Source organism: Miniopterus schreibersii, assembly GCF_964146895.1.
Source record: "Miniopterus schreibersii genome assembly, chromosome: 1".
NCBI lineage: Eukaryota > Metazoa > Chordata > Mammalia > Chiroptera > Miniopteridae > Miniopterus > Miniopterus schreibersii.
Window position 1 is genome coordinate 168,888,940 of NC_138101.1, and position 23,342 is coordinate 168,912,281.

The 23,342-nt window shown below is 39.1% G+C and overlaps 1 protein-coding gene across 7 annotated transcripts in view; it reads left to right on the top strand.

Moving 5' to 3' along the window:
- The window catches only part of KTN1 (kinectin 1), a 96,255-nt gene extending 81,373 nt beyond the window's left edge, over window positions 1–14,882 (top strand). For 2 of the 7 annotated variants that reach the window (XM_081150879.1, XM_081150881.1), the window contains 9 exons: window positions 746–835; window positions 964–1,056; window positions 2,337–2,408; window positions 2,662–2,745; window positions 2,911–2,994; window positions 5,378–5,461; window positions 7,008–7,100; window positions 8,365–8,485; window positions 14,402–14,882. In XM_081150879.1, the coding sequence (XP_081007005.1) occupies window positions 746–835; window positions 964–1,056; window positions 2,337–2,408; window positions 2,662–2,745; window positions 2,911–2,994; window positions 5,378–5,461; window positions 7,008–7,100; window positions 8,365–8,485; window positions 14,402–14,406 (726 nt within the window). In that variant the 3' untranslated portion in view covers window positions 14,407–14,882. The remainder of the gene's footprint in view (window positions 1–745; window positions 836–963; window positions 1,057–2,336; window positions 2,409–2,661; window positions 2,746–2,910; window positions 2,995–5,377; window positions 5,462–7,007; window positions 7,101–8,364; window positions 8,486–14,401) is intronic. The other 5 variants (XM_081150882.1, XM_081150880.1, XM_081150883.1 and 2 more) reach the window with 3 other exon arrangements.
- The last annotated feature ends 8,460 nt before the right edge of the window (window positions 14,883–23,342 follow it).

Below are 23,342 nucleotides of genomic sequence, written 5' to 3' on the forward strand. Positions count from 1 at the left end.
AGTCTGAGTTTAAAAAGTAAAGCTCAGTTGGGGTAGGTAGGTAGAAACTGACTGTTTTGCTAAAGTATCCCCGAATACATCATTAGAAGTGTTTAGAACCTAGATGTGTTTTTATCCTTGACTACTGAAATTTGGAGATTAACTTTTCTTTGTATGTCAAGGCGGCATGATTAAAATCCCCTTTCCTATGTATGTAGCATAGGTATTATGATTTTACATGTGGATTGGCTTGGCTTTGGTTTTCCATCCTGCTAAAGAATGTCAAGTCTTTATTATAAAATTGTGTGTGCTATATTTTATATTAAGTAGACTCGGAGAGTTTTATTAGCAAAAACCAAATGACCAAATATGTCATTGCACTTTAAAAAAAATAAAAATCTTTATTGATTTCAGAGAGACAAGGGAGAGGGGAAGAGAGAGATAGAAACATCAATGATGAGAGAGTTGTCATTGATTGGCTGCCTCCTGCATGCCCCCGACTGGGGATGGAGCCTGCAACCTGGGCATGTGCCCTGACCAGGAATCTAACCACCATCTCCTGGATCCTGGGTCAATACTAACAGCTGAGCCATGCCTGGCCAGGCTGATTGCACTTTTTTATAGCTCCTTAAGAAGGTTGAAATGTAGTGTTTCATTATAAAACAGAAACCATTTGTCATAATATACCAGTAAGTACCGAAACAAGTTTGAAGCACAAAGCATTCTGGTAAAACTAGAGAATTTTTTTGTATGTCATTCTTTGCAGGTTCTAGAGCACAAGTTGAAAGAAGCTGATGAAATGCACACATTGTTACAGCTAGAGTGTGAAAAATATAAATCCGTCCTTGCAGAAACAGTAGGAAATGATTTTTAATCTACATTTTGGTTTCATTTAAAAATCATTAACTTATTCCTTAGTGGCTTAAACAGTTTTTTAACATTAGAACATGAATTTTTCAAAACAAAGTGTACTTTTGTCCATAGGAAGGTATTCTCCAGAAGCTACAGAGAAGTGTGGAGCAAGAAGAAAATAAATGGAAAGTTAAGGTTGATGAATCACAAAAGACTATTAAACAGGTATTGTATTTAAAAAGGAAGCGCTTAGAGCAGTGATTCTCAAAGTGTGGGCCCTGGAATAGCAGCAGCAGCAGCAGCACCTGGGAACTTGTTAGAAATGCATTCTTGGGTCTCACCCAAGACTTACTGCATCTGAAATTTTGTGGGGCTGGCAGTCTGTGTTTTAAAAAGTCCCTCAAGTGATTATGATTCCCACCCAAGATTGAGAATCACTGGTTTAGAGTACAACTAAAGGATAATGGTAAAGAATGGAAAGTGTTTTGGAAGTTACAGAGCTACTGTGTGATTACAAGAGATAAAGAATTTGGAGTTCAAAATGACTTTAATTTTTTTTTTTAATCCTTACCTGAGGATATTTTTTCTGTTGCTTTTATATTTTTTCTTTTTTTTAAAAAAATATATCTTTATTGATTTCAGAGAGAAGAAAGGAGAGGGAGAGAGAGAGAAACATCAGTGATGAGAGAGTCATTGATCAGCTGCCTCCTGCATGCCTCGGACTGGGGATAGAGCCCACAACCTGGGCATGTGCCCTGACTGGGAATCAAACCTTGATCGCCTGGATCCTAGGTCGACACTCAACCGCTGAGCCACACCCAGCGGGGCCGTTGCTTTTCAGAGAGAGAATGGGGGGTGGGGAGAAACATTGATGTCGATTGGTTGCCTCCTGCATGTACCCCAACCGGGGCTAGGATCTAGCATGCAACCAAGGTGCATGCCCTTGGCTGGAATCGAAATTGGAACCTTTCAGTCTGCAGGCCAACACTCTAACCACTGAGCCAAACAGGGGCTCAAAATGACTTTTAAAACACTGTATTGTTACTCATGATACAGTATTCAAGAAAAAGTTAAGTCTTTTTTTTCTTTATGAACCTGAATGTTTTTTGTAGTCTTAATTTTTCTTCCTTTTACTTGGGTGTAGTAAAGAGGGCCATCTATTGCTCGCTTGTTTTCCTGAGCCAGCCTGTGCAGAATTTAGGGATGCTGATGATATTCTATGTTAATGCATTTGGGGACTAAATACCGCCAGTTATCAGTTAAATGTTTAAAAATTTAAGCACTTCTAGCAAGGACTAATATAATGGCATACAAATGGGGTGGATTTTGACTGCAATTTAAATCAGGTTGATGCTCTCATTTTTAAGGTCTTTTAAAATTCAGTATGGCTTTAAATGAGATGCATTTCAAGACCTCTGAAGTGTCTAATGGATTAAAATTCTAGAGGATAGAAACCTCTATATCCTTGGTGGTTTACTTGGCTAAATAATTGTTTCTCATTTCAGATGCAGTTGTCATTCATATCTTTGGAACAAGAGCTAGAGCGATTAAGAAGAGAAAATAAAGATATTGAAAATGTATGATATTTCACTGTTTGACTTGTAACCTACAGACTCATTTTTAGCATTAAGGGTTTTCTTAAGATCTGTGTTTTAAGACTTCTTTAATGCACTGATGCAGTTATGCATTTAAGAATATCTTTGTAGTTTTTGAGATGATAATACAGTAATTTTATATTCGTAAGTGCCATAACTCTCTGTTGTGGGGAAGCATCATGAAAGGAAATCTTTAATGTGTTTGTTAACTTTTCCTTCTTTGTTGCATTGCTAGCTGAGAAGAGAACGAGAGAATTTGGAAATGGAACTAGAGAAGGCAGAAATTGAACGATCTACCTATGTCACAGAAGTCAGAGAGGTACTTATAGTAGAATTTTTTCAACCTTGCTTCTCAATTTAAATTAAGTTTATAACAGTGATAAAAATAATTCAATATAAGTTGTTTGTGGCAGAGCATCCAAGTAGCATACATAACATGGGCTACCATAAGGAGATCAATCTTAAACTCTAAACTTCATTGCAGCTGAAAGATCTGTTGACTGAATTGCAGAAAAAACTTGATGATTCATATTCTGAAGCAGTAAGACAGAATGAAGAGCTAAATTTGGTAAGAAGCTTGTTCTCCACTGGGTATCAAGTAGGCTCTGAAAACACTTGTGTTGACACGTGGAGAAATCATCCAAACTTCTCCTTGCTAACATCTTTAGCTTGGCATTTTTTGTAAGTTTAAGATAATCTTCATATTCTGATGACTCCTAAGATGATTTTTCTTTTCTTGATTCCTAAGATGATCCTTCTTTTCTTAGCTCCTAACAATGGCATGTTTGGCTTGCAACTCTTTCTCAGAAAAATTTTCTGTGTTTTATAAAACCTAACTTCTTGAACAGCATTATGAATAAAGAAATGAAACAAGCTGATAAAGACTGAGTTGTGAAGATTTTCTTTTCAGTTACCATAATTAACTAGACCTCTTATTTTTTAACTTGGAAGGAGAGTTTTAAAGGTTGAGGATGCATCAGAGTTCTTTATTCAAGGGCAATAATCCAATCCAGCTTCTTACTTTAACTGGTCTTTCTATAGATTATAAATAACAAAAAGCTTGTGAAATTCTTTATCATCAACATATCATTTAGGGCATAGTAATCATAAAGTCATAGACTTAAAGATTTAACTAAAGTTAGCTAAATGTCTATAAAGACATAGAGTACTCCCATTCTTAAATTTCTGGAAATTTGTACTGATTGTCACAGGCTTAGTTGTTAGATAAATATGACTATCTTATAGTATGTTTTAAAAACAATTGTTATGTCTTTCTGTGACTTAAAAATTTTGTAACATGTGATTAGATTTTTTTAAAGTACCTGAATAAACTCTAGGAAGATTACAGAAAGTTTTCTCCTTACCTCAAGTTAATCCTGGAATTTTCTTATTAGTACTGCTATATGCACCAAAGAAAACTTCTTAATTCATTCATTTGTGGTTGGTCTTCTGTGTTATGGTAGTAATTTATGGGAATCAGTTTTAAGAACAGGGCTCTATGGAATGTACACATAGAGCCCCTACGTGTACACACACACACACACACACACACACACACACACACACCCCCAATAACCTCTTTATTTCTTAAATAAAATTTTTATTTACCTTCATTTTACCTTAATTGGATCGTTCCCACTGCAAATAAGACTAGTTTTATACATATGTTCACTATACATTGTACAGATCAGGACTGTGTTATGCCACAGCTTTAACCTTACTCTATAACGTGTTTTTAGAAAATTTCTCCAAATTCCAGTTGGAGATACTGCTTTTAACTTTGGTGCTTGGTGGCTGGCTCCAACAGTGGCATCAAATGTAATTATGGTCTTTATTCAGTCTGATGCTTTCTTTGTATTTTTTGCTCCTCAGCTTCTTTCAAGAGGCCATTTTGAATGGGGTTTTTTTGCATTGAATTTGTAATCTTAATTTTAGTTTTTCTGTTTGTTTGCTCAGGAAAACTGTTGCCACATTTTAAGATAAATTAAAATAATTTGGTTTGCCTATACATACATTGTGTCAAAGGAATAACCTCTCTGGTGTATTAAATCAGAGCTAAGTAAAGGAGCAAAAACTGAAGACATTAGGTATTTAAACAGAGTTCTAAAAATAAAATTTCCAAATTAGTGTCCCCCACTAATTTTCCCTCCAGTTTCAAAGGTCAGCATCTTGTATTTCCCCCTTTTGGGTCTCTAGACCTGTTTGGAATGTCATGTCTATGGGTGGGAGGCTAAGTCAGTTACCTTGGTGAGTTTAAATAAGAAAGTTATTTTTTTTGTCAGTGTAGTCCATTTCCCTTATTCATATTTAATCAGAACAGTTATCAAGACTGGAGGCATTCTATATTGGCACTAGACTTTTATAGAGCTTTACTACTGCTTTGACAAGTTGGTTATTGAGAAGTATGTCTTAAGACTTGACTTGTTGGTATCAGGCCATCGTGGTCTTGCCCTGACCTCTTCAGTGGCCTCTTACAGGATGAGCAGCATTTACAGTTTTGAAGTTTTCATTTTACTGGATTTGTAATCTCTCCAGTGTCTTTAAAATATGACACAATTGACTTTTCTTAACTGTAATAGTCTTTAGAAACTAGTAAAATTTCCAACTAATTGCCTTTTAATTTGGAATAATTTAAATATGAATGAACTACTTTAAGAATAGTGAATAGTAATACTTCTTAAACACACTTGACTAGAATTTGATGGTTTTAAGCAGTTTTCTACTCTAAACTCTAGTTTGTTTCTATAGTTTTTCTTACTTTTAGCTTTACAGGTGGGAGCCTCCACTGCTTAGCTTTCCTATACATCCGGTGCAGCATATTGGCTAATCATTGTGCGTAACAACTGTTAGATATACTGTTCTTTCTCATTCATTCTTCAGTCCTAGAAGTCTAAGCATAATCAAAGAAGGATGAAAATAAAGTTAATTATGGTGTTCCTTTGTTTTTACAGGTAAAAACACAGTTAAATGAAACACGCACAAAACTTAAAACTGAACAAAATGAAAGACAGAAGGTAGCTGGTGACTTGCATAAGGTAAGACACTGCTTGTCCAGAAGATGTTATAGCATCATGCAATGTTGTGAATCTTAAGCAAACATAATGCTAATTCTGCATTTATTTTTTACATTATTATATCAATTTGTTTATAAATTTAAACTATTTGTTACACAGTTTTTGAAACTGAACTTTTAAGCTTGTTTTTCCATCCTTAATTTGCTTCATCATTTCATCACATTTGTGTGATTAATTGCTTTATAAAGTATAGAATGAACTTTAAATTTATTTGAAGTTATTTTTTAAAAATTTGTTTACATCCATATATTTTTGGGGAGATTAGCTTATGTAGTTGTTTAACTTCATGGATCTAAATGATGTATATAGACCTCTGATGTTTCAGAAGTTTGTTCCTTTCATTTATTTTTTCGTAGAAATAAATTTTTCTTAATCTCATATAAATAGGCTGCTTCTAGGATTACTTCTTTTATTCTCTGCATTAGGTTGACAAGTTATTTGTAATTTTGAGATATTTTTCAAAGTGTAATTCACATGTGCCTATTATCAAAGCAGCTTTAGAGCTATGATTGTGTTCAAGGGACATTTAGTCATTATCAAAGCAAATACATCACTTTTTTAAAAGTTGAAAGAAATGTTTTTGTTGATCCTGTATGATCTTATGCAAAAGTTTAGGAATCCAGGATTGCTTCAGATTATTTTGGTGTATGTGAACTTAAGTATGTTTTGGAGCTCAAAACTTAGGTACATGATACATTTTCAAGGCTCAGCAGTCTAATTTACTTTGATATGTGATTTTAATTTTTGACTTGGATTAAATATATAATACCTGCAGTTTTAGCCTACCAATTTAGTGTCTCATAATGTACTTTAAGGTTATTAAACAGGCACTTAAAGATATTGGATATTCCATGTTATTTATGATGGCTACAAGGGCAATAGTAGGTGACAGTGGTGTGCCTCATATCTCTATAGAAAGACTGTGTAACACTTCATTGGAAATGCAATAAATATTTATTGAAAGGAAGAAAGTAAAACAAGCAAATATAAAACAGCATGTATGTTAAAGACCATTTATATAATTTTTGTGTGTGTGCCAATTTACTAGTTGCCCTTGTATGGATACAAGAGAGATCTAGCCCAAGGGTCAGCAAAACCACAAACTATTTTAGGATTTATGGGCCACGTATGATTTCTCTCACATACTGTTCTTTGTTTATTTGTTTAATATAACCTTTTAAAAATGTGAATGCCATTCTTAGCTTGTGAGCTGAACAATAATAGGCTTTGGCCAGACTTGGCTGACCCCTGACCTAGACTAATGTTAACCTAAATATCAACTGTATTGTTTGAACCTTTTAAAACAGTGAGCCATGTGTTTTTATGATCTGGTTGGGGAGGAAGCTGTTTTCATTTTGGAGAAAAAAACTGAATAGGTTGGCTTTACATTGTTTTTTTAGAAGAGCTTTATTCTTGTACAAAAGATGTGAGAAAATCACTCATTTTTTTTCTTGTATATGTTTATCAGATGTAGTATGTGGAAGCTACCATATTGCTTTCCTTACAGGCTCAACAGTCACTGGACCTTATCCAGTCAAAAATAGTAAAAGCTGCTGGAGACACTACTGTTATTGAGAATAGTGACGTTTCCCCAGAAACGGTATGCATTTTCTTTAACTTTAGATCTCTTGGCTAATTGCCTATAAATTATGTGAAGAATAAAACATGTACAAGATCCATCTATGGCTTAAAAAATGTTTTTGTAGTCCTGGCCGGGTGGCTTAGTTGGTTAGACCGTTTTCCCTTACACCAAAAGGTTGCAGGTTTGATTCCCAGTCAGGGCCCATACACTAGAGGCAAATGATAGAAGTTTCTCCTTTTCTTTTCTTTTCTTTTCTTTTCTCTTTTCTTTTCTTTTCTTTTCTTTTCTTTTCTTTTCTTTTCTTTTCTTTTCTTTTCTTTTCTTTTCTTTTCTTTTCTTTTTCTTTTCTCTCCCTCTCCCTCTCCCTCTCCCTCTCCCTCTCCCTCTCCCTCTCCCTCTCCCTCTCCCTCTCCCTCTCCCTCTCCCTCTCCCCCTCCCCCTCCCCCTCCCCCTCCCCCTTCTCCCTCCCTCCTCCCCCCTCCCCCCCCTTTCCCTTCCTCTCTCTAAAATCAACTTAAGACACATATCCTCAGGTGAGGATAAAAAGAAAAAGCCTTTGTGTAATGTGCTCCCATCAGTTACGCTGCTTTCTTAACTGATATCCTATCTCTGAAATGTAATGTTTTTATTAATGTTTGTTTTCACTTTAGCTCAGTGAGATACTATGTTAAGTTTAAGGTTTGTGTTGGGAGGTATTGTGGTATACTGCTTAAGAGTATAGACTCTTAGACTGTCTGTGTCAGATTCTTGGTCCTGCTACTTAGTAGTTATGAGACTTCGGGAAAATTCCTTAGCCTCTCTGTGGTTTAGTTGCACCATTTGTAAAAGGTATTTAGAATAGTACCTATATTGTAGGATTGTTGAAAGGAATAAATGAGATACTGTATAAAACACTTAAAATAGTTGGTAACACAACAGTGCTTAGCACTCAGGAAGAGCTTAATATATGTTTACTGTTATTTTTATTGTTATGAATGTTCTTTTCTTTGGTGCCCTGCAATTTTTTTTTTCTGAGCTAAGAAATAAATTCATATCTGATATTCATAGATTCTAGGTTTTTCCCTTTGTGGCCCAGTGACATCATTTATGACAGCTTTTTTTGGTGTAAACTAATTTATATCACTACGTAGCAAACACACTTTCTCTATGTGGTTTTTATTGTTGATTTTCATGCCATTTTCCAGATTTTTCCATGTTGTATTTAAAGCAAAAATTTTGTTTTTGGTTGCAAATGCCCTTTTCTTATATTTGGAGTTTTTCACTACTTCCGTCCTTTTTTAAGGAGTCTTCTGAGAAGGAGACAGTGTCTGTAAGTCTAATTCAGACTGTAGCACAGTTACAACAGTTGCTTCAGGCAGTAAACCAACAGCTCACAAAGGAGAAAGAACACTGCCCAGTAGTAGGTAAGAATAACTGAAGTATTACTGTTTATCTCTGGGTAATTGACGTAGTGTCTCTATGTGAATATATGTGTAGTGTGTGTTTATCATAAATACAGGAGCTATTATTGCCCTGGTGGAAGTATTTCCTCTTTATCTCTTTCAGAACCTCCAGGTGACAGCTCTAACTTTTTTGGAGTTTTATTTCCATTTTGTACATATTTTGGTCTTATAGCTTGGAGGGAGGGAAAAAACCCTTTGACCTCTGCACAAAACAGACAGTGTTGTAACTTGTTTACCTAGGTTTTGCTCATTGCCATAGTGTCTGCAACTCCTTCTTTAGTTTATCCTGATCTAAGTTCTGGTAAAGTTATCTGTGCAATTTTTTTTTTTAAATGACTTGGTAAAATGAAGTGACTGTAATGTTTTTACTAAGTTAATATTCTGAACTGAAAATCAGGTCATCACAATTTCTTTAAATTGGATGCTGGGTTTTTTGTTTGCTTACTTGCTTATAGCTAAACAAATTGATTTTTAAAATTTCTGAAGTGACGGTCTTAATCGAAGATAAATAAACCCATTACTAACCAAACCATGTTAAGAAATTTTATTACCCACATTACCTTGGAAAGCTCAGGTTTGTTGGCACTTAAAGATGACTTTCAGGGATGTAATGTATGGCCTAGAGAATAAGGTTGGTCATATAACAACTGTGTGTGGTGACAGATGGTTGTTAGACTTACTGTGGTGATTGCTTTGTAAGGTATATAAAGGTTGAATAACTGTTGTATACCTGAAACTAATATAATACTGTACATCAACTATAATTAAAGATAAATTTAAAACATATATATTTAAAAAATGACCTGTGTTTCAGCTGGTGAATAAGCTTAATTGGTTGGTTGATTCCTGGGTTTTACCTGTTTTAAGAATGGCTTAAGTCATACTGCCTTGGGTAATTAGGATATTCTAGTATGCACTGAATACTTCAGATACTCTTCTTCCAAAGCTATTCTAAAATAATCGTGGTATCCTGGAGATCAGTGGTGTGGCCTGTGCAACACCAAGGGGCAACTTATCACTGAATTGTCCCTTTCAGAACCCATACTTAAGACTCTTAAGTCTATATGGGGCCTCAGGGTAAGTCAGGTGTTCTGGAAAAGCTGGAATGGACCACCATTTTTATTACAGGGGCATGCTGGCTCATCTTTTTTTAAAAAAAATACTCACCCAAGGACCTGCTTATTGCTTTTAGAGAGAGGGGAAGGGAGAGAGAGAGAGACAGAGAGACATTAACATGAGACAGAAACATCTATTGGTTGCCTTCCCATACATACCCCACCAGGGATCGAACGTGCAACCTGGGCATGGGCCCTGACCGGGAATCAAACCCACATTCTTTTCGTGTATGGGGTAATGCTCCAACCAATTGAGCCACCCGACCAAGGCCTGACTCACATTTATAGAATGATTATCCTCTGGCCTGCCTTATCATATGTTCTCCTTTAAAATGCTATTTTAGGTCATTTACCTTTAGGAAGACTTTCCAGCCCTGGCCAGTGTGGTTGAGTGGTTAGAGCGTCAGCCTGCACACCTAAGGGTCCTGGGTTCGAATCCTGGTCGGGGGGTGTGCAGGAGGCAACCAGTCGATGTGAGATCACATCGATGTTTCTCTCCCTCCTCCCCCCGAAAAGCAATGGAAACGATATTCTGAGGTGAGGATTAACAACAAAAGATTTTCCAAATAAACCCAGCTCTTTACCTGTCAGCAAAAATAATTATACCGAAGTCTTAGCCTGAGCAAGCTGACCTCTCAGTTGCCTAGGGTTACACTTCTGCCACATCACCTTCCCCACATAAGGAAGGACCTTGCTTCCTGCTTCACAGGGAAAGCCTTCCCCTGGGTTCCCCCCACTCTCTTCTTCTCCACGTGCTCCTTCTGTTCATCTTGAAAACATGCTCAGATGTCTTATTTTAACCATGCACTTCCTTTAGGTTACTGCCCCCCCTTTTTTTCTTTTTTTACTTCACTGTTTAACAGAGATTCTTAAAATAAGAAACTATTCTCATAACATCTACTTCTTGATACTAACTTGTTCGTCTACTTTAGAATGGCTTCTCCTTGCCTTTCCAATGAAACTTTTTTTTTTGCTGAGGTCATTAGTGATTTCCTAATTGCTAGATATAATACAGGCCCTTCTTTTGCATGTAAGATACTGCAAATAGTTATGAAATATGCTAAATATGCTGAAGTCAGTCATAGGCCTTTGCATTATAAGGGAAGGGCTCATTTCTGAGAGCTTAAAAAATTATGAGATCAGCTAGCTATTACCCTTGTCTTTAGACCTCATCAGTAGTATCTCTCCCGCATCTCAAAGGTGTTCTTTCATATTTTATTTTTTTCCCAAGCACATGGGTTGCTCCTACTAAGTCTTGTGAACCATCTTTGACTTTCCCTTTTCCACATTTTCCTTAATCATGTTAAATTTGACACTTATACTGATCATTGGTAATAACACTTTCATTTTTCAAAATTTTTTCATCCTGATTTATAAAATTGTAGTAACTTGTTAAATAAATATATATACTCTAGCAACACAGCTAAAACTGAACTGCTTGGCAGGCAGCTCCCGTGAGTGATAACTCAGCATTTTTTTGTCAGTTGATGAGCATAAGCCCACATCTGGAAAGTGGAAGAGTGGTGGAGCATGAGTAGTAATCATGAAGGATAGGATGGGTTTTATGAAGTTGGGGGCCCACCAGGCACTTGAGAACCTCCTTCCCTACGTTCTACCCAGGACTGACAAAGGTAACTCCTCTTTAAGGATCCCTTGGTTCCCGCAGCTTTTTTTTTTTTTTTTTAATCCTCACCTGAGAATATTTTTTCCATTGCTTTTCAGAGAGTAGAAGGGGGAGAAAGAGAAATATCGATGTGAGAGAGACACATTGATTGATTGTCACCCGCACAAGCCCCAACCAGGGATCAAGCCTGCAACTGAGGCATATGCCCTTGGCTGGAATCGAACCTGGGACCCTTCAGTTCACAGGCCAGCGTTCTAAGCATTGCGCAAACCGGCTTGAGCCTCACAGCTCTTCATTAAATGTTTGTGTGACTCTTAGGTTTTTAATTTCCGCCATCATATTTGCTAAATATAGTATCCCTTTTGTGAACTTTTATTTTTTATTATTATTATTTTTTAAATATATCTTTATTGATTTCAGAGAGAGAGGAAGGTAGAGGGAGAGGAGAGAGATAGAAACATCAATGATGAGAGAGCCATTGATTGGCTGCCTCCTGCATGGCCCCTGACTGGGGATCAAGCCCGCAACCCAGGCATGTGCCCTGACCAGGAATCGAACCACGATCTCCTGGATCCTAGGTCGATGCTCAACCGCTGAGCCACGCCTAGCTGGGCTTGTGAACTTTTTAAAAACGACTACTGGATGATTAAATTGTAGATATAAATTTTTAAATCATCAGAATGTAGTTTTAATCAGTAAATATTTGATAGCAAGAGACTTGCATATGAATTGTTTAAGATAATGCTATACATTATCAGTAAGGGAAAAGCTATTTTTAAAAGACAAAAATGACAGAGGTGATATGCAGTAATTTAGTTTTCTAAATCCTAACACACAGTACTTAGAATTTCTCTAGGGGTAGGAGTATTTATCTTATACCCTTAATTTGTAAAACCTTTTTTTTTTTTTGGAAGTCTTCCTATGCATCTCCTATTTCCCACCCCCAAAAAGAAGGGTGTCATCCCCGTTTTTTAAAAATTAAGATCAATGCTTGTAGCTTTGGACTGGCAACCACTAGTATTTTATAGTATACTTTTTTTGTTCCCAGATATCTACTTTTCCTTATTTTCATATTTGCCTGCCTTCTTAGTGTTCTATGTGTACCTGCCCATATCATAAAACTTCATCACCCCAGTGTTTTGATCTGCTTTGACCACTGTAACAAAAATCCCATAGATTGGGTGGCTTAAATAGTAATTTATTTCTCACAGTTCTGGAGGCTGGGGAGTCCAAGGTCTAGGTGCCAGCAAATTCGGTATCTGGTGAAACCTGCTTCCTGCTTTAAAGATGACCATCTTCCCATTGTGTCCTCACATGGCAGAATGGGAGGTCCCTGGGGTCCTGTTCATATGGGCACTGATCCCATTCATGACAGTGGAGTCTTCCAAAGGCCCCACTTCCAAATACCATTTACATGGGGGTTAGAATCTCAACCTGTGATTTAGATGGACACAAACTCTCAGACCGTAACACTCAGGTTCCCTTACCTTGAAACCAGATTGTGGAATCCTGTGGAGGGAGGATAATAATTTTAATAGCTGACACTTCATGAGTATGCCTCTAAGTGTGACTAACATGCAGTCTTGGTCATTCATTTAATCTTCACAACAACCCAGCACAGTAGGTAGGTAGGTGGCTCAGTATTGTTAATTTAATTACCATTTTACAACAGACTCAAAATTGGTTCTTTAACTTGCCGAAGGTCACACAGCTGGTAACGGGGTGAGCTGGGATTGAAATCAAGGTGGTCTGGGCCCAGGGCCTGCGCTCAGTCAGTGCTTTTGCTCTCCCTCACTCAGGCACTGTAGAGATACCTGTTATCACTTCTTTTTCTCCTCATTCGGTCTAATCCTTTGTTACCAGCGTCTTAGTGTTTCTTCATCAATTCTGACTCTTGCCTAAAGTTGGTACGTATTTGGTTTATTAATAGCGAATTGGCGAGGCTCTCAGTGTTACTCAGAAAAAATTGAGGTGAAGTCTTGTGTGTGTGTTTTGTATGTATGTACTCTCCCTACTCCCATTGACAAATAGATTCTTTTATGATGCTAAAAGAATCTCTCTTGTTCTGAAAGAAAAAATTCTTTCGTAGTGCTGTTGAAGTACAGAGTTAATGTTCCAGATAAAAACTAGCTTTCACTTCTACACTTTACACTTAAGTATTGTATGGATCAGGTTTTCATTTTCTGTAATATGTTTACATAGCATCCCATAGTTTGTTGTAGACTTTCTGATCAGCTGTTAATCTTGTTTTAGAGAACATGATAGCCATTGATAACTTTGCTTTTTAACTTCCTAATTGCTGCTTTTTCCCTCAACATTTTACTTTGAAAAATTTCACACAAAGAAGGGTTGAATGAATAGTACATTTACACACCTCAACTACTTGATCTCTCCCTGTGTTTGTATATGTTTTGTTGATTTCAAAACCATTTGAAAGTAATTTTCAGGTATATTGACATTTTATCCCTAAACACTTCAGTATGCATCTCCTAAGAACAAAGGCATTCCTTTACAAATCCACAGTATCAATATCACATCCCCAGAAATAAAACAGTAGTTCTGTAATAGCATCCAGTATTAAACCCATATTTAACTTCCCTCAGTTATACCCAAAATATCTTTTATTTTTCCCAAACCAAAATCCAGTCAAAATTCACATGCTGCATATGGTAAAGTCTTTTGAGGTTTAGTATCTTTAGTCATTTTATCTGACTTGGACAGCTTCATATGACCTCAGAAATCTCTGTCATGGGTGGAGAGTTGTAAATTTCAGCCTCTCTCTTCCATGCTCCTCACTCACCTTAATAGCTTTACAGTTCTCTTGAGTAGACCTAATAAAAATGGATTCTTAGTGTTGTTCTCTTAAAATGTTTTTAATAGAATTTTAACATCCTTACATTACTCTCAGTTTGGTCTGAGGTTTTGGCTCACATATTTTAAAATCCATGCAAAAGCTTCTGAATTCTGAGATTTTTTTTTCTTGTTTTGGATTACCATTAATATTAAGTGCTTTGATCCTAGTTGAAAGGACCGTGCTAGAGCAAATGGACTGTGTACTTCCGGTGCTTGACAGATGTTTCTGATTGCCTTTTGTTTCTTGTTTTTAAAATGAATTTACTTATTTCTGATCTTTTACAGAGTGAAGTAATTGGGAAACTGTTCATTCAAGGATAACAGGAGGCGTTGTATTATATTTTGCCAAATTAAAGCCTTATTTATGTTTTCACCCTTTCTACTTTGTCAGAAACACTGAACAGAATTTTGTCTTTTCTAATCCTTATTAGACTACTGATTTAAAGAGAGAAAAAAAGCCAACTCTGTAGACACCTTCAGAGTTTAGTTTTATAATAAAAACTGTTTGAATAATTAGACCTTTACATTCCTGAAGATATAATAAACATGTAATCTTTTGTCTTATTTTGCTCAATAAAATTGTTCAGAAGATCAAAAGTGGTAAAGACAATGTAAAATTTAACATTTTAATACTGATGTGCACTGTTTTACTTAACATTTTGGGGAGTAACTGCCTCTGACTTCAACTCAAGAAAACACTTTTTGTTGCTAATGTAATCGGTTTTTGTAATGGCGTCAGCAAATAAAGGGATGCTTATTATTCAGACTTGTTCTAATTTCATTGAGCTTTAACAGATTTTATTAGCACTACAGACCACCATAATTTAGAACACAATTTGTAATTTCAACCTTCAGACAAGATGAGATAGGTATTGTTGTTATACAATAATGTAATATCTGCAGGAACTCTGGGTCTTCTCTGTGGTTCTGTGTAACATAATTGTCCAGAAGAGCTGTGGGCTACAGAAAGAACAAGGCAAATATTTAGGGTTGAGGAGCTCTACTTTATTTTTACTATTACTATTTTTTTAAGTAATAAAAATTAACTTTTTAGTTGCCTACTTGCCAGGCACTGTGTTACAGTACATGTGTTATCTTTTTTTTTTTAAATCCTCACCTGAGGATATATTTTTATTGATTTTTAGACGGGGGGGGAAGAGAGAAACATTGATGTGTGAGAAAAACATCAATCAGTTGCCTCCCAAACGCACCCGGACTGGGGACTGAACCCGAAACCCTTCGGTGTACTGGAGGAGGCTCCAACCAGCTGAACCACCCGACCAGGGCCATGTACTATCTTTTGTTGTTGTTGTTGAAACTTCTTCTTTAAAAAAAAATTGGATGAAAAACTGAGCCCTTCAGATGCTAAAAAAATCACTGGCAAATATCTGTGCCATTGAGTGTTGAAGCTTTAAAGTGCCTGGCCTCCCTGCTGTTTCAGTCATGCTTTTACCATGAGGCCTTTCCAGTTTCTGTTCTCTCTGCGTAAAACGTTCTTTTCTTGGAGATTAGTCTTGACTTGCTCCCTCACCATCTTGAGATGTTTAAAGTCACCTTTCTTATCAGGTCTTTCTTGGTCACCCGGTATCCCCCTGCCTCCCTGTCCCCCTACCTGTTTTTGTCTATAATATTTATAATCTTTCCGTATATACTTGGTCACTCTCCAGCCCCCCACCAGAGAGTAAACTCCACAAGGGCAGGAATTATCTCCTTTGTTCTTTGCTTTATCTCCAGCCCTGAGAAAGTGCCTAATACTTATTAAGTAATTGTGCTAAAATATTTAAATGAATGGGTGAAATTTATTTTTATAGCTTGAGGATTATCTAGAGTGCTGCCTCCCAACCTTTTCACCTCACAGCATACGTATCTAATAGTATTTCTAAGGTATATAGAGATAAAGTGAAGAGGCTGCACATGGCCAGGGATGTCTGCCTGGGGATTTGGGCTTCCCCAGGCCTGCCCTGGCTGCTTCCAGCGAACCATTGGGAAATTGATCTGAAGGCCAAATGCTGTATCAGCATCTTCTCTCTCTCTTTCCTTCACATTGCCTGTAAAGATTCTTATGTCTTTGCCACCTGAAAAACAAACAAAACAGAAATCCTATCTTCTATTTTACCTTTCCTTACTACTCTTCTCTCCCTTCAGAGCTTTGTTCCTAAGAAGAATTGTATAATCGTATTATTTTTCAACCTCCCTCTATGTTGGAATTTTTTAAAAATAAAATAATTGCAAGAGACTTGGAGGACTCAGTCCAGTGTCTTATTTGTGTCCCCTTCCTCAACATCCCAGCCAAATACGTACTCATCTTTTTGCCTCTCAAGTGGTAGGAAGTTCGCAACATTGCCTGTTCCAGTTAGGGACAGTCATAATTGTTCATGGTGATTAAATATTAAAAGTCTGTTCCTGTTACTTGCATCTATTTGTCCTACTTCCTTACTGCAGAATCAAATAGCAAAAGCTTATCATGATCCCATTTGGTTATTCCTCAGATATGCCAAGACCTCGCACAGCCCGTTCCCCTCTAGATTAAGTATCCCCAGCCTCTTAGTTGCCCTGAATGATGAAAGGCCACACTAGCCTACTCTTCTCATCATTTCCAACTGCCCACCTTTCTCCAGTGTATGTAAATGGTTCACTGGGAGAGAAAGGGAGCATCAAAACCAAGAGGGAGCCATGTGTCCTTGGTCTCCAGTGGCCCCCCTTGCCACCATTGCAGCCAGTTGAGGCAGGAAGCCCTAAGAAAATTTCTCAGATTGGGGAGAACATAAAGGGAGGAGAGAATGGCCAGTGTAGTTGGGGGCAGACTAGTTGCTCCCCCAGAACAGATTGGAGAGAGCTGAACGGGAGGAGTGGGGATGCCTAGGAAACAGGCTATGACCTTGTTTGGTGGGGCAGGGCTAGTCAGCTTCCTGCAGGCCGGGGATAGGGCTAAAGCATGAGGCTGGAGCGGCCTGCAGGTGGTCACCCAGCAGCAAGAGGAGGTAGTATGGGCACCAGTGGGCAGCTGGATTACCCATAATTTGAGCCGGGGCCAGATTTTCCATGTGTCTTGCATCCCGGGACAGACTGCATATGGGCACCTGCTGCTCATGGGGTCTTCCTTAATGGAATGTATAGGAAAAGAAGTGGCCATCAGGAAAGGGCTGTAGTTGTGCCCTCAGTTGAGTAAAGAGTTGTCCCTTGACCTGCTTCATTGACCTGCTCCCCTGAAGAGGGCAAAGGAGGAGCTGAAGAGCAGACTCGAGGTGGGAGATGGGTTAGTAAGCTGGGCTGGGTTCATATTAACCCAAGTCAAGGGCGGTGCTGCAGAGTGTGGTTGAAGACCATGGTGGGGACAAGAGACCAAGTCCAGGCTGTTCTACCAGCTGGCTGATAGGTGTTTCTGTTTCTTCTTGACTCATCTTTTGTCACATGTTTTTGTCATACGTTTTCATTTTCAATCAGGCCATTTCATATGAATTGGCAGAATTCTGTAAGACAGCTAACATATCACACAACTTGTCACATGCCAGACATTTTTAAGCACTTACATTAATTTAATCCTCACCAGAATTTATTTGGAGTGTTTTTAGCATCATCTCCACTTTATAGCTAAGGGAACTGAGGGACAGGGAGGGTGATTAAGTTGTTCAAGGTTTCACTGCTACTAAGAGGAACCAAGATTCCAATTTCCAATTTAAGCTTTCTGGCTCGATTCACTTACTCAGACTCATATATATATATAGTCACATAATTATATATGGGTAGTCTTATAATTTAAGAAATTACTGTATAGTTCTCTTTACCTTCATTGGTTCCAGATGTTAGCATGTCTTCTCATTTTCTCCTGATTGTACTTCCCAAGGGATTGTCAACCTCAGTGGTTCTCAAAGTATGGTCTGCAGCCCTGAGCATCCCCAAGACCCCGTTACAGGAGTCAGCAATGTCAAAACTACTCTCACAATACTATTATTTGCCTTTTTCCCTGATGGTGCTAAAGCAATGTGGATAAAATCACTGGTGCTTCAACAATAATCACAACGGTGGTTCCAAACTGTGTCAGTAGTTATTGTATTTTCACTATTTACTTGCAGTAAAGACAATATCAGATTCACTTAAGCATGTCTTTTCTGATTAGATCGGAAGTGATATTAATGAAAGTTATTTTGGGGTATGTATAATGAAATGTGTTAACATTTGGAAGATCTGGATAACGCCGTGAACAAGTATTTCAATGCACACAGTTATAGAATCCGGCATGGGTAAAAGATCCATTCAAAGAGCAAGTTGTAAACTCATGAATTTTAATGTACCACAGTGCAAAAAGTTCATTGATAGGGATTCGGATTCCATATTGCAGTTTATCTTTAAGAAATTGCCACTTGTTGAGTTTTGGTGAAATCTCAAAGAATATCCACAATATCTGAAACAGCTACTCCTCTCTTTTCCAATGACTCATCTGCAAGGCCAGCTTTTCTTCATATACTTCAACCAAAACAACTTACTGTAACAGATGGAATGCAGAAACCGTTTTCTATTAAGCCAGATATTAAAGAACTTTGCAAACATGGAAAGCAATGCCAATCTTCTCACTACATCTTTTTGGTTAATTTATTTGGAAAACAATGTTATATTTCACAAAAACGTTCATTCCGTTGGTATTTGAAAATAAATTAAGAAATGAACATATAAATTTTTTCTTGGTTTTAGTTTCTAGTACATTGACTATTGATAGAAATAATGAAGGCAAAAGCTTTTAAAAGTATAAGGGAGTCCTGGCCAGTGTGGCTCAGTTGGTTGGAGCATCATCCCACACACTGAATGGTAGTGGGGTTCGATTCCTGGTCAGAACACATACCTGGGTTGTGGGTTTGATCCCCGGTTGAGGGACGTATGGGAGGCAAACGATTCATGTCTCTCACGTTGATGTTTCTCTCCCTCTCCCTCTCTAAAATCAGTTTAAAAAAAGTAAAGGATATACAAGGGAATATTAGCCATAAAAAAGAATGAAATCTTGCCATTTGTAACAACATGGATGGACCTGGATGGTGTTATGCTAATGAAAATAAGTTAGAGAAAGACAAATACCATATGATTTTACTCATTTGGATTCTAGAAGACAAACATACAGACTCAGTCTGGTGATTGCCAGAGGGGAGGGGGTGGAAGGATGGGTGAAATAGGTGAAGGTTACTAAGGTACAAACTTCAAGTTATAAAATAAGTCACAAGGATGCAATGTGCCGCATAGGGAATATAGTCGTTAATATTGTAATAACTTTGAATGGTGACAGATTAGTGCTAGACTTAGGACGATCATTTCATAAAGTATATAAATGTCAAATCCTATGTTGTACACCCGAAACTAATATTGTATGTCGATGGTACTTCAATTAAAAAAAGAAAGTGAAAGGAGTTTTGAGACCAATAATCTGAGAGCTACTGATCTAGTGTGTTTTTTCCCAAAACTTTTTAATATACTGGGCAACTCAGCACTTTTTTGTTGTATCTTCATGTTTAATTTGCTTATGTTTTTGTCATTTTTATTCTTTTTACTTTCTTTGGATTTATTTTGTTACATTTTGCCAACTTCTTTTCTGTAAATTTAATTTTTAAAAAAAAATCAGCATTATTTTAAGGCCAGTATTTTATTTACAGTCAAAACAATTATCTTTTAACTTTCCCAGATATATAGAAGCTAAGCTAACTTATCAACAATAGCTTAATATACCCTTCTGAGTTTTATTTCATTTGCAAATTAGAGCATTTCTGGATTTGATGCATACAAAATTTTAAAATTACTTTGATTACTAAAATTGTCACTGGTACAAACTTCATGTGCCCCGTGCTTCAAAAGAAAGGCCATTATTCAATACATTAGTTTTGGAGTAAGGGAAGGTTTATTGATGGGGAAGGCCTAGCTGGAGAAGGTGGGAGAACTAATTCTCAAATCCATCTTAAGAAAGCTCAAAATTCAGGCATTTTATATATCAAGGGAAGGGAGGGTGAGTGGGGACTGTAGACAGCCAGGCACCCAAAAGGGTCCAATGTGAAGCACATTTCTAAGCCCCTTTATTCCTGGTTGACCCCTGCTGATCCGAGCTCTACCTCCTCCATGACAAAGTGGCTGCTCAAGCCTAAAGCAGAATTCCTCTAGTTAATTAGCATGTCTATAGCTGGAGCCATTAGCCTGAAGACCATCGGAGAGGAAGCCTTTCCCTCGGTCAAAGTCCCCCCTTTTCTGTTCATCCCTCAGCCTTGAGGGAAATAGGGCAGTTGGGTCCAGGTTCAATCAAGAGGGAGGACTGCCTGTAAGAGGGAGTCAGATTTGTCTGCACACGGTGCTCCCCGAGCTCCTCTTATCTAGTCTTACGAACTCCCATGCTCACCTCTCCCACGGTGGTCCCTGAGCCTCACAGGGACATTTCGAGTGTTCCATTTGTAAGCAGGACCACAGTAGCGGTCGAAGCAGCAGTAGGTGTCCTCTAGTTCTATTTTCTTGAGTTAGTTACTCAGACACACCGGTGCCTTAGTCACCTCATATGAAAAGTAGGGATAGAGTTCTTAGGTGTGGAGTGGAAAGTAAGTAACTTCGCACGTGTAAATTGCTTATAACAAGACCTGGCACATACCTAGTGTCGCATGCATGTTATCATTTGTCACCATCGTATCGTATCAATGTTGGTGCAGGAAAGCAAGAAACTCGGGAGGCTGATGAGAGAAGAGGATGAGAAGGAACGGAGCGGGAGGGGAGTGAAAGAGGCACAGGGAGGAAGAGCCAGGCGGCAGTGTCTTTAGGGTGCTGAGCATGCTCTCGGTCTCGTGCCCTGGAAACAAAGACTTTATTTACACGGGACCGAAACTCAGGGAGCTCAGGAGGAATTGGGGACAGCCTGTTTTATTCAAGACAGTCCACTGGCTATGCTGCTTTGATTATTGTTTTAAACATGTCCCAGGGGGCTTGGGGTAAGAAATGAAGACTCAAGGATGCTCATTTGTTAATGGGCAGAATTGTAAGCTCTTCTGGGACACAGCAGGAGTCTCAGGAGGGTTGTGCCTTAGCAAGTTCTGAGACAATGAAGCCCAACAGCAAGAATAGCGAAAGAGGCACTGTGTGGGGACCATTAGCGGAGAGGCTGTGAGGGTGCCACGTGGTCAGGCAGGGTGAAATGCCAGGGCAGAAATCATATTCTGGCTGCTGCATCCGGGACCTTTTATGAGGTCACATGGGAATGACAGAAGCCCCATTTGCTGCATGCCTCTCAGGGTCAAGTCTTTCACACATGTTACTTTTACCTCCTTGATTTATTATGAAATATTGCCCATTTTAAGGATGAGATATTATTATGCCAAGAGTGGGATAGGATGCCCATTTTAAAGATGAGATATTATGCCAAGAGTGGGGTATTATTATGACCATTTTAAGGATGCGAAAACAGCGTTGAAGAGATGAAGTAGCATTTCCAAGAGATAGAACCAGAATTCAAACCAGGTCTGGCCACTAAGATTTGGCTGTTTCCTTTTCACTGTGTTGCTGTATCTCACGACACTGCCGCTCAGAAAACTTTATTTGGGGAGTATTAGATGCTGGGGATGCTTTTCCACTCATACTCCGTCTGGAAGTTTACTCACCACCAGAAAGAGCAGAGTACAAATCCTTTATTATGGCTAAATCTTGGGCATGACGTGGAGGAGTCAGAGAGAGAGAGCTACAGCTCAGAGAGGAAAGGCCTTACCCTGCATGTGATGGTTATTTTTTTTAATTTTTTTTTTTAAATGTTTTTATTGATTTCAGAGAGAGGAAGGGAGAGGGAGAGAGAGATAGAAACATCAATGATGAGAGAGAATCGATTGATTGCCTTCTGCACATGCCCCAACCTGGGCTGGGAATGAACCTGCAAACCAGGTATGTGGCCTTGAACTGAACCTGAGACCTTTTGGTATGTGGGCCAACACTCTAGCCACTGAGCCACATGGGCCAGGGCCTCCCATTTGTTTTCTTGTAAGATCTCCAAAGGCACCTGGAGGAGTCTTTGATTCTTGACTCCTCCATGAAGTGGAAACAGAGGCCAGCGCCTGTTATGAGGGCGGCCCGGTGACTCCTGTTGTGTCGAAGGTGTTTGCTGAGGAACAAACTGCTTGTTCTTCATCCTGACATCTGCTGGGTCCAGGTGCTGTGGCTAATTTTGGTGGCTGACTACAGGAGTTCCTTCCCACCTCCCCCGAGCAGATGCCATGAGCCTGTAATAGCTCTGAACCTGTGTCTGTGTGTGTGTGTGTGTGTGTGTGTGTGTGTGTGCTCGCGTACACGCTCGCGTGCTTTATAAGCTTGCTTAGTGATAATAGGCCTGATTTAGAGTCTTAAGGAACTCCCTGTGGATTTTCTGCCCTTTCTCATAACCGCTGCTTCCTCTTTACCCACAGGGGATAACGTCTCTGAGGAAGAGCATCCCTTCTGAGCAAGCCGGGCCTGAACGCCCTCTTCTGGTCCTGCTCAGCTCCCTGGGTTTCCAGGGTGGACAGAGACCTTCATAGGAACGGAGGGACCCCAGGGAGGGCGTCCTGTGGGCTTGCACATGGCCCTGGCCTTGAAACCAAAGCTGAGGGACAGTGGGACAGGACTCCTGTAATGCCAAGGGTCTGCTTTAGAAGCGGACTGGACAACGGGTCACAAGCCAGGCCGAACGGGAGAGAGAGCTGGAAGATGAGGACAATTGAACCGAAGGAAGTAGGATTAAGGAGTGATAGCGACCTGTTTTTCAGTTAGATGCTAGAAAAAAATGCCTCCCGGCAGGGCCAAAAACCCTAAGCGGCTGCTGAGGAAGCGCAGGGCCCTCGTCCAAGCTGCGTGGACAGCAGGAGCAGGGGCAGAAGTCCCTCACGTTTCTGCGGGCACCCAGCCGGGGCTCGGACTCACCGGGCTCTTCTTGCAGCCTCAGCCCCATTTCACACCCATGGAAGAGGAGGGACAGATTTTAGGCCATCGGCTGGAAGTCACACAGGGATGCACGCGGCACCAGGCTTCAAACGCAGGTCTGACTCCAACCTCCAGGTCGTCCTCTTTCTCCATTCCTGATGAACGGGCTCCAAAGTGCTGTCGGCGTTCCGCAGGGCTGTGGGCAGGACACAGCGGCCACCCGCGTGAACGCCGCGCAAGTATAAGGAGACGTCGTCGTTATTTCCATTCACCCCGTTCCCCAGCCGCCCCGAGGGTTCTGAGTGTACATCGCATGTGCAGTCGCTAGGGG